The sequence below is a fragment of the Lampetra fluviatilis genome, chromosome 59 (genome assembly GCF_964198595.1).
Source record: "Lampetra fluviatilis chromosome 59, kcLamFluv1.1, whole genome shotgun sequence".
NCBI lineage: Eukaryota > Metazoa > Chordata > Hyperoartia > Petromyzontiformes > Petromyzontidae > Lampetra > Lampetra fluviatilis.
In genome coordinates, this window is record NC_136333.1 from 916,398 (window position 1) to 930,308 (window position 13,911).

Below are 13,911 nucleotides of genomic sequence, written 5' to 3' on the forward strand. Positions count from 1 at the left end.
CTGCACCACCGCACCACCGCACCACCGCACCACCGTACCTCTGCACCATCGCAACCGCCGCAGCTCTTCACCACCTCGCCACCTAACCCCCCTGCACCCCCCCCCACGCCCTCCGCCACCGCCCGCCGCGCCAGAGCTGATGCAGACGGAGATGCACCACATCCGCACGCTGCGCATCATGGCGGAGGTGTTTGGGCGAGGCCTGCGCCAGGAGTTGGGCTGGACGGCGGAGATGGTGGAGCGGCTGTTCCCGCGTCTGGACGACCTCCTGGAGCTGCACACGCACTTCATCGCACGCCTGCTGGAGCGCCGGCGGGACAGCCTCGACCCCGGCAGCGACCACAACTTCACCGTCACGCGCGTCGGCGACGTCCTCATGGGCCAGGTGAGACGGCACGCCGGCGCCGCGGGTTCGATTAAAACTATAAAGAAATTAATAAAGTAGTAAAAATGAAACATAGTAAAATAATTCTCACGACGTTTCGGCCACAACGCAAGCAGCCGTCTTCAGGTGAAGAACAGGTCTGTCGGATTCTGTCTCCTCGACAGACCTGTTCTTCACCTGGAGACGGATACTTGCGTTGTGGCCGAAACGTCGTGAGAATTATTTTATTATGTTTTATTTTTATTATTTTATTAATTTCTTTTTTTCCGTGACTTTACCGAAAGAACCAAGACCATGAATCCCTGCAGTCACGAAAGCTTTAAATCGAAATTTAAAACTATAAACTTATTTTTTATTTTATTTAAAACTAAACTTGTTATTTGACGAGGCGTGAGCTTCCGACTGAGCTGCTGCATGTGCAGCTCTTTTTCAGGAGCCAGCTGGCCATCGCAAACGACGGCTTTTACCGAGTGTGACTTATCGTCGTCGTGTGGAGCTTCATAGCAGCGGGCAAATACGTTTTGAAACGCGTGGTGGCGTCGATTCTAAACGTGGAGGGGGGAAAAACCGGAGGACCCGGAGAAAAATAGCACGCGGCCACGGGGAGAGAGAGAGACACGCAAACTTCTAATATGCAGCAGGTGTCAGGGTCGGGAACGAACCCACGGCTTCCTGCGTAGCAGGCGAGGTAGTTGACGTCTCCCGGCCACCGTGGGTCCCCGGAGAACGCGGCCGGTCCGTCGGGACGGTGGTCACCGACCGGCGCTACGCCGGTTCGTTTGTGTCGCGGCCGGAGACAGTGCCGGGGAAGGCGGAAGCCACGATGGCTAGGAGATGTTAACTACCTCGCCTGGTATACAGGAGGTCATGGGTTCGATCCTGACCCTGACGCCTGCTGTGTATTTGGAGTTTGCGTGTCTCTCTCTCATCATCATCATCATCACGGTGGCTAGGAGATGTTAACTACCTCGCCTGGTGTACAGGAGGTCATGGGTTCGATCCTGACCCTGACGCCTGCTGTGTATTTGGAGTTTGCGTGTCTCTCTCTCATCATCATCATCACGGTGGCTAGGAGATGTTAACTACCTCGCCCGGTGTACAGGAGGTCATGGGTTCGATCCTGACCCTGACGCCTGCTGTGTATTCGGAGTTTGCGTGTCTCTCTCTCATCATCATCATCACGGTGGCTAGGAGATGTTAACTACCTCGCCTGGTGTACAGGAGGTCATGGGTTCGATCCTGACCCTGACGCCTGCTGTGTATTCGGAGTTTGCGTGTCTCTCTCTCATCATCATCATCATCACGGTGGCTAGGAGATGTTAACTACCTCGCCTGGTGTACAGGAGGTCATGGGTTCGATCCTGACCCTGACGCCTGCTGTGTATTTGGAGTTTGCGTGTCTCTCTCTCATCATCATCATCACGGTGGCTAGGAGATGTTAACTACCTCGCCCGGTGTACAGGAGGTCATGGGTTCGATCCTGACCCTGACGCCTGCTGTGTATTCGGAGTTTGCGTGTCTCTCTCTCATCATCATCATCACGGTGGCTAGGAGATGTTAACTACCTCGCCCGGTGTACAGGAGGTCATGGGTTCGATCCTGACCCTGACGCCTGCTGTGTATTCGGAGTTTGCGTGTCTCTCTCTCATCATCATCATCACGGTGGCTAGGAGATGTTAACTACCTCGCCCAGTATACAGGAGGTCGTCGCGAGTTCGATCCCGACCCTGATGCCCGCTGCATATTTGGAGTTTGCGTGTCTCTCTCTCCCCGTGGTCGCTTGGATTTTTTTGTCCGGAATCTCCGGTGTTTCCCTCCGCGTTTAGAATCGACGTCACCGCGCGTCCAGGGAATTCGGCTGCTTTGGATTTGGTGGTGAATTTTAGGCGTATCTTGTAATTTTATCGTTTGTTGCGGTTGCACCCAAATCAAGAGCCGAAATGGCTCACAGGGTAAATCCTAATAAATGAAACTGAAACTGAAAAACTGGAGCGGGGGATCCGGTGAGTGCGTGGGATTCAGGCTGCCAGCTCGCGTCCTGCTGCGGTTAGGGTGGTGCGGTGGTTGAGTGGTTGGGTGGTTGAGTGGTTGGGTGGTTGAGTGGTTGGGTGGTTGAGTGGTGTGGTGGTTGAGCTGTCGCTACCCCCCCCCCCTCCACTGCTCCCAGTTTTCGGACGACAACGGCGACGCGATGAAGGACACCTACGGGGACTTCTGCAGCCAGCACTGCGAGGCCGTGCGCTTCTACAAGGAGAACTTTGCTCGCGAGAGGAAGTTCCAGAGCTTCATCCGGGTGCGGCGCACACGCGCACATGCACAAACCAGCACACACGCACGCACACTCGCACGCACATTCGCACGCACACCCGCACGCACACACATACGTGCACAAACACACGCGCACACACACGCACGTGCACACACCAGCACACACGCACGAACACTCGCACACACATACGCACGTACGCACACACGTGCACAAACATACGCACACACGCGCACACACACGCATGTGCACACACCAGCACACACGCACGTGCACACACCAGCACGCACGCACACTCGCACGCACACACATACGCACGTACGCACACACGTGCACAAACATACGCACACATGTGCACGCACGCATGCAGCGCGCGCACGTACGCATACGCACACTCGCACGCATGCAGCACGCAACACACGTGCGCATACACACGCATGCGCACACATGTGCACACACACACGCGTGCGCACACACTGCATGTGCATGCACCTCAGTGATTGGATGAGATTGGTCACTGCTCGGCCAGGCTGCCGTGCGTGACCATGAGCGTCACGTGACCGACTCTGCTGTGTCGTGTGTGTGCGTGTGTGTGTGTTTGTTTTGTCTGTATGTGTGTGTGTGCATGTGCGCGTGTGTGTCTGCGCGTGTTTGTTTATTTTGTCTGTGTGTGTGTCTGTGCGTGTGCGTTAATGCGCGTGTGCGTCACGCACGTGCGCGTGTGTCTGCACGTTCGTGTTAACGTGCGTGTGTGTGCGCGTGCATGTGCGCGTGTGTGTCTGCACGTGCGTGTTAACGTGCGTGTGTGTGTGCGTGTGCATGTGCGCGTGCGTGTCTGCGCGTTCGTGTTAACGTGCGTGTGTGTTAACGTGCGTGTGTGTTAACGTGCGTGTGTGTTAACGTGCACGTGTGTGTCTGCGCGTTCGTGTTAACGTGCGTGTTAACGTGCGTGTTAACGTGTGTGTCTGTGCGTGCGTGTTAACGTGCGAGTTAACGTGCGTGTTAACGTGTGTGTCTGCGCGTTCGTGTTAACGTGCATGTTAACGTGCGAGTTAACGTGCGAGTTAACGTACGTGTCTGTGTGCGCGTGTGGCCGTGCAGCGGCAGGGCTCCAACGCGCTGGTGCGGCGCCTGGGGGTGCAGGAGTGCATCCTGCTCGTCACCCAACGCATCACCAAGTACCCGGTGCTCGTCGACCGCATCCTGCGCTCCACCAAGGGTACGGCCCCCACCCCCCACCCCCCCCCCCCCCCCCAATGTCGACGACACTTCAGCGTTAAGCCGTGCTGCTGCTGTCAGGGGCCCTTGACCCTCGGGTACCGAGCGAGCGAGTGAGCGGGGGGTGAGCGAGCGAGCGAGTGAGTGTATGGGTGAGCGAGTGAGTGGGTGGGTGGTTGGGCGAGTGATTGAGTGTGTGGGTGGATGGGTGAGCGAGGTGAGTGTGTGGGTGGAGGTGAGCGAGTGAGTGGGTGGGTGGGTGGGTGAGTGGGTGGGTGGGTGGGTGGGGTGAGCGAGTGAGTGTGTGGGTGGGGTGAGCGAGTGAGTGTGGGTGGGTGAGCGAGTGAGTGGGGGTGGGTAGGTGAGCGAGTGAGTGGGTGAGCGAGTGAGTGGGTGGGTGGGTGGGTGGGTGGGTGGGTGAGTGAGTGGGTGGGTGGGTGGGGTGAGTGGGTGGGTGGGTGGGTGGGTGAGTGGGTGGGGTGGGTGAGTGAGTGAGTGGGTGGGTGGGTGGGTGAGTGAGTGAGTGGGTGGGTGGGTGAGTGAGTGGGTGAGCGAGTGAGTGGGTGGGTGGGTGGGGTTAGCGAGTTAGTGGGTGGGTGGGTGGTGAGTGAGTGGGGTGTGTGGGATGGTGAGCGAGTGAGTGGGGGTGGGTGAGCGAGTGGGTGTGTGGGATGGTGAGCGAGTGAGTGGATGGATGGGTGAGCGAGTGAGTGTGTGGCAATGGTGAGCGAGTGAGTGTGTGGGTGAGGTGAGCGAGTGAGTGGGTGGATGGGTGAGCGAGTGAGTGGGTGGATGGTGGTGAGCGAGTGAGTGGGGTGGGTGGGCGAGTGAGTGGAGGGTGGGTGAGCGAGTGAGTGGGTGGATGGATGGGTGAGCGATGTGAGTGGTGGGTGGGCGAGTGGGTGGGTGGATGGTGTGAGCGAGTGAGTGCGTGGGTGGGTGAAGCGAGTGGGGTGTGTGGGTGGGTGAGCGAGTGAATGTGTGGATGGGTGAGGCGAGTGAGAGTGTGTGGATGGCTGAGCGAGTGAGTGTTTGGGGTGGGTGAGCGAGTGAGTGGGTGGGTGGGTGGTTGGGCGAGTGATTGAGTGTGTGGGTGGATTGGTGAGCGAGTGAGTGTGGTGGGTGGGTGAGCGATGTGAGTGTGTGGGTGGGTGAGCGAGTGAGTGTGTGGGTGGCGGTGAGCGAGTGAATGTCTGGGTGGGGTGAGCGAGTGAGTGTATGGGTTGGTGAGCGAGTGAATGTTGTGGGTGGGTGAGCGAGTGGGGTGGGTAGGTGGGTGGGTGAGTGGGTGGGTGGGTGGTGTGAGCGAGTGAGTGTGTGGGTGGGTGAGCGAGTGAGTGTGGGTGGGTGGTGTGAGCGAGTGAGTGGGGGTGCGTGGGGTGAGCGAGTGAGTGGGGTGGGAGGGCGAGTGAGTGGGTGGGTGGGTGAGTGAGTGAGTGAGTGGGTGGGTGGGGTGAGTGAGCGAGTGGGTGGGTGAGTGAGTGGGTGAGTGGGTGAGCGAGTGAGTGGGGTGGGTGGGTTAGCGAGTTAGTGGGTGGGTGGGTGGGTGAGTGAGTGGGTGTGTGGGATGGTGAGCGAGTGAGTGGGGGTGGGTGAGCGAGTGGGGTGTGTGGGATGGTGAGCGAGTGAGTGGATGGATGGGGTGAGCGAGTGAGTTTGTGGCATGGTGAGCGAGTGAGTGTGTGGGTGGGTGAGCGAGTGAGTGGGTGGATGGGTGAGCGAGTGAGTGGGTGGATGGGTGAGCGAGTGAGTGGGGTGGGGTGGGCGAGGTGAGTGGGAGGGTGGGTGAGCGAGTGAGTGGGTGGATGGGGTGATCGAGTGAGTGGATGGTGTGGGCGAGTGGGTGGGTGGATGGGTGAGCGAGTGAGTGCGTGGGTGGGTGAGCGAGTGAGTGCGTGGGTGGGTGAGCGAGTGAGTGTGTGGATGGGTGAGCGAGTGAGTGTGTGGATGGCTGAGCGAGTGAGTGTGTGGGTGGGTGTGAGCGAGTGAGTGTGTGGGTGGGTGAGCGAGTGAGTGGGTGGGTGGGTGAGCGAGTGAGTGTGTGGGTGGGTGAGCGAGTGAGTGGGTGGGGTGGGCGAGGTGAGTGGGAGGGTGGGTGAGCGAGTGAGTGTGTGGGTGGGTGAGCGAGTGAGTGTGGGTGGGTTAGCGAGTGAGTGGGGGGTGGGTGGGTGAGCGAAGTGAGTGAGTGAGGTAGTGAGTGGGTGGGTGGGTGGGTTGGGTGAGTGGGTGGGTGAGCGATGTGAGTGAGTGGGTGGGTGAGCGAGTGAGTGTGGGTGGATGAGCGAGTGAGTGTGTGGGTGGGTGAGCGAGTGAGTGTGTGGGGTGGGTGAGCGAGTGAGTGTGTGGGTGGGTGAGCGAGTGAGTGTGGGTGGGTGGGGTGAGCGAGTGAGTGTGGGTGGGTGGGTGGGTGGGTGGGTGAGCGAGTGGGTGTGTGGGTGGGTGGGTGGGTGAGCGAGTGAGTGTGTGGGTGGGTGGGTGGGTGGGTGGGTGAGCGAGTGAGTGTGGGTGGGTGGGTGGGTGAGCGAGGTGAGTGGGTGGGTGGGTGGGTGGGTGGGTGGGTGGGTGAGTGGGTGGGTGAGTGGGTGGGTGGGTGGGTGGGCGGGCGAGTGAGTGAGTGGGTGGGGTTAGCGAGCGAGTGAGTGGTTGGCTGAACGAGAGTGAATGTGTGGGTGGGTGGGTGAGCGAGTGAATGTGGGTGGGTGGGTGAGGTGAGTGAGTGTGGGTGGGTGAGTGAGTGAATGTGTGGGTGGGTGGGTGAGCGAGTGAATGTGGGTGGGTGGGTGGGTGAGTGAGTGTGGGTGGGTGAGTGAGTGAGTGAGTGGGTGTGGTTGGGTTAGCGAGTGAGTGGGTGGGTGGGTGAGTGAGTGTGGGTGGGTGAGTGAGTGAGTGGGTGGTTGGGTTAGCGAGTGAGTGGGTGGGTGGGTGAGTGAGTGGGTGGGTGGGTGAGTGAGTGAGTGGGTGTGTGGGTGAGCGAGTGGGTGGGTGGGTGGGTGAGCGAGTGAGTCGGTGGTGGGTGGGTGAGCGAGTGAGTGGGTGGGTGGGTGAGCGAGTGAGTGTGGGTGAGCGAGTGAGTGTGGGTGAGCGAGTGAGTGGGTGAGCGAGTGAGTGGGAGGGTGGGGTGAGCGAGTGAGTGGGTGGATGGGTGAGCGAGTGAGTGGGTGGGTGGGCGAGTGGGTGGGTGGATGGGTGAGCGAGTGAGTGCGTGGGTGGGTGAGCGAGTGGGTGTGTGGGTGGGTGAGCGAGTGAGTGTGTGGATGGGTGAGCGAGTGAGTGTGTGGATGGCTGAGCGAGTGAGTGTGTGGGTGGGTGAGCGAGTGAGTGGGTGGATGGGTGAGCGAGTGAGTGTGTGGGTGGGTGAGCGAGTGAGTGGGTGGGTGGGCGAGTGAGTGGGAGGGTGGGTGAGCGAGTGAGTGTGTGGGTGGGTGAGCGAGTGAGTGTGGGTGGGTTAGCGAGTGAGTGGGGGTGGGTGGGTGAGCGAGTGAGTGAGTGGGTGGGTGGGTGGGTTGGGTGAGTGGGTGGGTGAGCGAGTGAGTGAGTGGGTGGGTGAGCGAGTGAGTGTGGGTGGATGAGCGAGTGAGCGTGTGGGTGGGTGAGCGAGTGAGTGTGTGGGTGGGTGAGCGAGTGAGTGTGTGGGTGGGTGAGCGAGTGAGTGTGTGGGTGGGTGAGCGAGTGAGTGTGGGTGGGTGGGTGAGCGAGTGAGTGTGGGTGGGTGGGTGGGTGAGCGAGTGAGTGGGTGGGTGGGTGGGTGGGTGGGGGTGGGTGAGTGGGTGGGTGGGTGGGTGAGTGGGTGGGTGGGCGAGCGAGGTGAGTGAGTGGGTGGGTTAGCGAGCGAGTGAGTGGTTGGCTGAACGAGAGTGAATGTGTGGGTGGGTGGGTGAGCGAGTGAATGTGGGTGGGTGGGTGAGTGAGTGAGTGTGGGTGGGTGGGTGAGTGAGTGAATGTGTGGGTGGGTGGGTGAGCGAGTGAATGTGGGTGGGTGGTTGGGCGAGTGATTGAGTGTGTGGGTGGATGGTGTGAGCGAGTGAGTGTGTGGGTGGGTGAGCGAGTGAGTGTGTGGGTGGGTGAGCGAGTGGGTGGGTGGGTGGTTGGGCGAGTGATTGAGTGTGTGGGTGGATGGGTGAGCGAGTGAGTGTGTGGGTGGGTGAGCGAGTGAGTGGGTGGGTGGGTGGGTGAGTGGGTGGGTGGGTGGGTGAGCGAGTGAGTGTGTGGGTGGGTGAGCGAGTGAGTGTGGGTGGGTGAGCGAGTGAGTGGGGGTGGGTGGGTGAGCGAGTGAGTGGGTGAGCGAGTGAGTGGGTGGGTGGGTGGGTGGGTGAGTGAGTGGGTGGGTGGGTGGGTGAGTGAGTGGGTGGGTGGGTGAGTGAGTGGGTGGGAGGGTGGGTGGTGAGTGAGTGGGTGGGTGGGTGAGTGAGTGAGTGAGTGGGTGGGTGGGTGGGTGAGTGAGTGGGTGGGTGGGTGAGTGAGTGGGTGAGCGAGTGAGTGGGTGGGTGGGTGGGTTAGCGAGTTAGTGGGTGGGTGGGTGGGTGAGTGAGTGGGTGTGTGGGATGGTGAGCGAGTGAGTGGGGGTGGGTGAGCGAGTGGGTGTGTGGGATGGTGAGCGAGTGAGTGGATGGATGGGTGAGCGAGTGAGTGTGTGGCATGGTGAGCGAGTGAGTGTGTGGGTGGGTGAGCGAGTGAGTGGGTGGATGGGTGAGCGAGTGAGTGGGTGGATGGGGTGAGCGAGTGAGTGGGTGGGTGGGCGAGTGAGTGGAGGGTGGGTGAGCGAGTGAGTGGGTGGATGGGTGAGCGAGTGAGTGGGTGGGTGGGCGAGTGGGTGGGTGGATGGGTGAGCGAGTGAGTGCGTGGGTGGGTGAGCGAGTGGGTGTGTGGGTGGGTGAGCGAGTGAATGTGTGGATGGGTGAGCGAGTGAGTGTGTGGATGGCTGAGCGAGTGAGTGTTTGGGTGGGTGAGCGAGTGAGTGGGTGGGTGGGTGGTTGGGCGAGTGATTGAGTGTGTGGGTGGATTGGTGAGCGAGTGAGTGTGTGGGTGGGTGAGCGAGTGAGTGTGTGGGTGGTGTGAGCGAGTGAGTGTGTGGGTGGGTGAGCGAGTGAATGTCTGGGTTGGTGAGCGAGTGAGTGTATGGGTTGGTGAGCGAGTGAATGTGTGGGTGGGTGAGCGAGTGGGTGGGTAGGTGGGTGGGTGAGTGGGTGGGTGGGTGAGCGAGTGAGTGTGTGGGTGGGTGAGCGAGTGAGTGTGGGTGGGTGGGTGAGCGAGTGAGTGGGGGTGCGTGGGTGAGCGAGTGAGTGGGTGAGCGAGTGAGTGGGTGGGTGGGTGAGTGAGTGAGTGGGTGGGTGGGTGAGTGAGCGAGTGGGTGGGTGAGTGAGTGGGTGAGTGGGTGAGCGAGTGAGTGGGTGGGTGGGTTAGCGAGTTAGTGGGTGGGTGGGTGGGTGAGTGAGTGGGTGTGTGGGATGGTGAGCGAGTGAGTGGGGGTGGGTGAGCGAGTGGGTGTGTGGGATGGTGAGCGAGTGAGTGGATGGATGGGTGAGCGAGTGAGTGTGTGGCATGGTGAGCGAGTGAGTGTGTGGGTGGGTGAGCGAGTGAGTGGGTGGATGGGTGAGCGAGTGAGTGGGTGGATGGGTGAGCGAGTGAGTGGGTGGGTGGGCGAGTGAGTGGGAGGGTGGGTGAGCGAGTGAGTGGGTGGATGGGTGATCGAGTGAGTGGATGGGTGGGCGAGTGGGTGGGTGGATGGGTGAGCGAGTGAGTGCGTGGGTGGGTGAGCGAGTGGGTGTGTGGGTGGGTGAGCGAGTGAGTGTGTGGATGGGTGAGCGAGTGAGTGTGTGGATGGCTGAGCGAGTGAGTGTGTGGGTGGGTGAGCGAGTGAGTGGGTGGATGGGTGAGCGAGTGAGTGTGTGGGTGGGTGAGCGAGTGAGTGGGTGGGTGGGCGAGTGAGTGGGAGGGTGGGTGAGCGAGTGAGTGTGTGGGTGGGTGAGCGAGTGAGTGTGGGTGGGTTAGCGAGTGAGTGGGGGTGGGTGGGTGAGCGAGTGAGTGAGTGAGTGAGTGGGTGGGTGGGTGGGTTGGGTGAGTGGGTGGGTGAGCGAGTGAGTGAGTGGGTGGGTGAGCGAGTGAGTGTGGGTGGATGAGCGAGTGAGTGTGTGGGTGGGTGAGCGAGTGAGTGTGTGGGTGGGTGAGCGAGTGAGTGTGTGGGTGGGTGAGCGAGTGAGTGTGGGTGGGTGGGTGAGCGAGTGAGTGTGGGTGGGTGGGTGGGTGGGTGAGCGAGTGAGTGGGTGAGTGGGTGGGTGGGTGGGTGGGTGAGTGGGTGGGTGGGTGGGTGGGTGGGTGAGTGGGTGGGTGGGTGGGTGGGTGGGCGGGTGGGTGGGTGGGCGGGTGGGTGGGTGGGCGGGTGGGTGGGTGGGCGGGTGGGTGGGTGGGCGGGTGGGTGGGTGGGCGGGTGGGTGGGTGGGCGGGTGGGTGGGTGGGCGGGCGAGTGAGTGAGTGGGTGGGTTAGCGAGCGAGTGAGTGGTTGGCTGAACGAGAGTGAATGTGTGGGTGGGTGGGTGAGCGAGTGAATGTGGGTGGGTGGGTGAGTGAGTGAGTGTGGGTGGGTGGGTGAGTGAGTGAATGTGTGGGTGGGTGGGTGAGCGAGTGAATGTGGGTGGGTGGGTGGGTGGGTGAGTGAGTGTGGGTGGGTGAGTGAGTGAGTGAGTGGGTGGTTGGGTTAGCGAGTGAGTGGGTGGGTGGGTGAGTGATTGTGGGTGGGTGAGTGAGTGAGTGGGTGGTTGGGTTAGCGAGTGAGTGGGTGGGTGGGTGGGTGAGTGAGTGGGTGGGTGGGTGAGTGAGTGAGTGGGTGTGTGGGTGAGCGAGTGGGTGGGTGGGTGAGCGAGTGAGTCGGTGGCTGAACGAGAGTGAATGTGTGGGTGAGCGAGCGAGTGTGTGAGTGGGTGGGTGAGCGAGTGAGTGTATGGGTGGGTGAGCGAGTGAGTGGGTGGGTGGGTGAGCGAGTGAGTGTGGGTGAGCGAGTGAGTGTGGGTGAGCGAGTGAGTGGGTGAGCGAGTGAGTGGGAGGGTGGGTGAGCGAGTGGGAGGGTGGGTGAGCGAGTGAGTGGGTGGATGGGTGAGCGAGTGAGTGGGTGGGTGGGCGAGTGGGTGGGTGGATGGGTGAGCGAGTGAGTGCGGTGGGTGGGTGAGCGAGTGGGTGTGTGGGTGGGTGAGCGAGTGAGTGTGTGGATGGGTGAGCGAGTGAGTGTGTGGATGGCTGAGCGAGTGAGTGTGTGGGTGGGTGAGCGAGTGAGTGGGTGGATGGGTGAGCGAGTGATGTGTGTGGGTGGGTGAGCGAGTGAGTGGGTGGGTGGGCGAGTGAGTGGGAGGGTGGGTGAGCGAGTGAGTGTGTGGGTGGGTGAGCGAGTGAGTGTGGGTGGGTTAGCGAGTGAGTGGGGGTGGGTGGGTGAGCGAGTGAGTGAGTGGGGTGGGTGGGTGGGTTGGGTGAGTGGGTGGGTGAGCGAGTGAGTGAGTGGTGGGTGAGCGAGTGAGTGTGGGTGGATGAGCGAGTGAGTGTGTGGGTGGGTGAGCGAGTGAGTGTGTGGGTGGGTGAGCGAGTGAGTGTGTGGGTGGGTGAGCGAGTGAGTGTGGGTGGGTGGGTGAGCGAGTGAGTGTGGGTGGGTGGGTGAGCGAGTGATTGGGTGGGTGGGTGGGTGGGCGGGTGGGTGAGTGGGTGGGTGGGTGGGTGGGTGGGTGAGTGGGTGGGTGGGTGAGTGAGTGAGTGCGTGGGTGGGTGAGCGAGTGGGTGGGTGGGTGGGTGGGTGAGCGAGTGAGTCGGTGGCTGAACGAGAGTGAATGTGGGTGAGCGAGCGAGTGTGTGAGTGGGTGGGTGAGCGAGTGAGTGTTTGGGTGGTGAGCGAGTGAGTGGGTGGGTGGGTGAGCGAGTGAGTGTGGGTGAGCGAGTGAGTGTGGGTGAGCGAGTGAGTGGGTGAGCGAGCGAGCGAGTGAGTTGGGTGGCTGAACGCGAGTGAGCCGTCCCTAACCGACGCGCCGTCCTGGTGGTGGCCACGTCGTGGTGGTTCCCGCCTGCAGAGGGCTCGCTGGAGCACGAGGAGCTGACGCGGGCGCTGGCGATGATCCGCGGCGTCATCTCGGCGGTGGACGAGTGCGTGAGCGAGCACGGCCAGCGCCTGCGCCTCATCGAGCTCTACAACCGCATGGACAGCAAGGCGGGGACCAGGCTGCGCGACGGCGCCACCTTCACCCGCGCCGACCTCATGGCCAAGCGGCTGGTGCACGACGGCACGCTCGGCATCCGCACGCCCGCCGGGCGCTCCAAGGGTGAGCGCCCCCGGCGGCTAGGAGATGTTGACGCCCTCGCCTGGTGTGCAGGAGATCGTGCGTTCCTTCCTGACCCTGACGATGCCTGCTGCTGCTGCTGTATATTTTGGAGTTTGCGTTTCTCTCTCTCTCTCTCCCCGTGGTCGTGTGGAGTTTTCTCCGGGGTCCTCTGGTTCCCCCCCCTCCGCGTTTGCCGTCAACGTCGCCACGCGTTCAGAGTAGTTAGGCTGCTGCTGCTGCTGCTGCTTCACGTTTCCACGCGACGACGACGACGACGACGAAGACGACGAGCCACTTGGCTTAGCTGCCGTCCCTTCTGAATAAGAGCCGCCACGTAGCAGCACCGTGGGGCCCTTCCTGGTCAAGTAAAACATCGTTCAGTAAATGAACCTCATGGCGGGGACCCCGGGGTAAAAATTGTAATGAACTAATTTATTTTTGGCGACTCCGTCCCACCGCGCGCACAAACGCCGCGACCCGCCCGGCGCGGCTCGTCCCGCGCAGCGGCGGCGGCGGCGACGAGGATGATTGCGCAGAAGAAACAAAACTTTTAAACTTTGATTGGCGCATCGCTTGGAGCTCGTCGAGAGGGACAGATCCCCATGTCGTTCGCCTTCGACGGACACAGGAAGACGTCGCGACGCAGTTCACGCGAGAGCCGGGGGCTTGTGGGTCCCCGGGGTCGCGCCGTGAGGTTCAGCTGAGTTCCCGGGCTCGGCGCTCCGTCATCGGAGCTGGGGGAGACAAAGGCGGCCGGGCGCGTTGCCGGCAGCCCGGCGCCGCCGCTGCTGAGGCCTCGAACTTGCCGCCGGCTAATGGCACTCGGCCCCAACGCTGCGTGCTAGAGACGACATAGGGGGATGTCTTTGTGTGTGTGGTGTGTTGTGTTGTGTGTGTGTGTGCGTGAGTGTGTGCAAGTGAGTGTGTGTGTGCATGAGTGTGTGCAAGTGAGTGTGTGTGTGCATGATTGTGTGCAAGTGTGCGTGTGTGCGCATGTGTGTGTGCGTGAGTGTGTGCAAGTGAGTGTGTGTGTGCATGAGTGTGTGCAAGTGAGTGTGTGTGGGAGCGGTTAGTGCGCTGCGCTATGAACCCGGCGACACGGGTTCGATTCCCTCTCACTGCCAATATCAGTGACGATTATCTGAACCGGTCCTGTGCCTCCCCTAGGTCGACTCAGCCTCACATGAGTACCTGGTGCGGTGTGTAAACATCACCACTAGGGAGACAAAGGCGGCCGGGCGTGGTGCTGGCCACCCACCCCCTCGTGTGCTGTACCGGCCTTCATAGGTGCTCGCTAACAGCACTTGCCCCTATAGTCTGTTAAGGCTATACAGGGGATCTTTGTCTCTTTGTAGTAGTTAGCGTCCTGCGCTACGAACCCGGCGACCCGAGTTCAGTTCCCGCTCACGGCCAACACCGGTGAGGATTATCCGAACCGGTCCTGGGCCTTCCCTAGATCGACTCGGCCTCAAATGAGTACCTGGGGAGACAAAGGCGGCCGGGCGAGGCGCTGCCCACCCACACCCTCGTGCGCCGTGCCGGCCTTCGTGGGCGCTACTCGCTAACGGCACTTGCCCCTGCAGTCTGTTAAGGCCACGCGGGGGATCTTTGTCTTTGTGCGCGCGCTGCAGATATTCTGGCCGTGGTGTTCACGGACAGCCTCGTCCTCCTGCAGGAGAAGGATCAGAAGTACGTCTTCCCGTCGCTGGTGAGCGACGCAGACGCAGCCGCAGCCGCCTCGCGGGGAGAAC

The 13,911-nt window shown here is 61.5% G+C and overlaps 1 protein-coding gene across 1 annotated transcript in view; it reads left to right on the plus strand.

Annotated features, from left to right (window-relative positions):
• The window catches only part of LOC144950723 (rho guanine nucleotide exchange factor 2-like), a 133,852-nt gene that overhangs the window by 99,003 nt on the left and 20,938 nt on the right, over window positions 1-13,911 (plus strand). Inside the window, exons 12-16 of the mRNA XM_078880796.1 lie at window positions 135-385; window positions 2,553-2,678; window positions 3,753-3,870; window positions 11,912-12,160; window positions 13,792-13,868. Of these exons, the coding sequence (XP_078736922.1) occupies window positions 135-385; window positions 2,553-2,678; window positions 3,753-3,870; window positions 11,912-12,160; window positions 13,792-13,868 (821 nt within the window). The remainder of the gene's footprint in view (window positions 1-134; window positions 386-2,552; window positions 2,679-3,752; window positions 3,871-11,911; window positions 12,161-13,791; window positions 13,869-13,911) is intronic.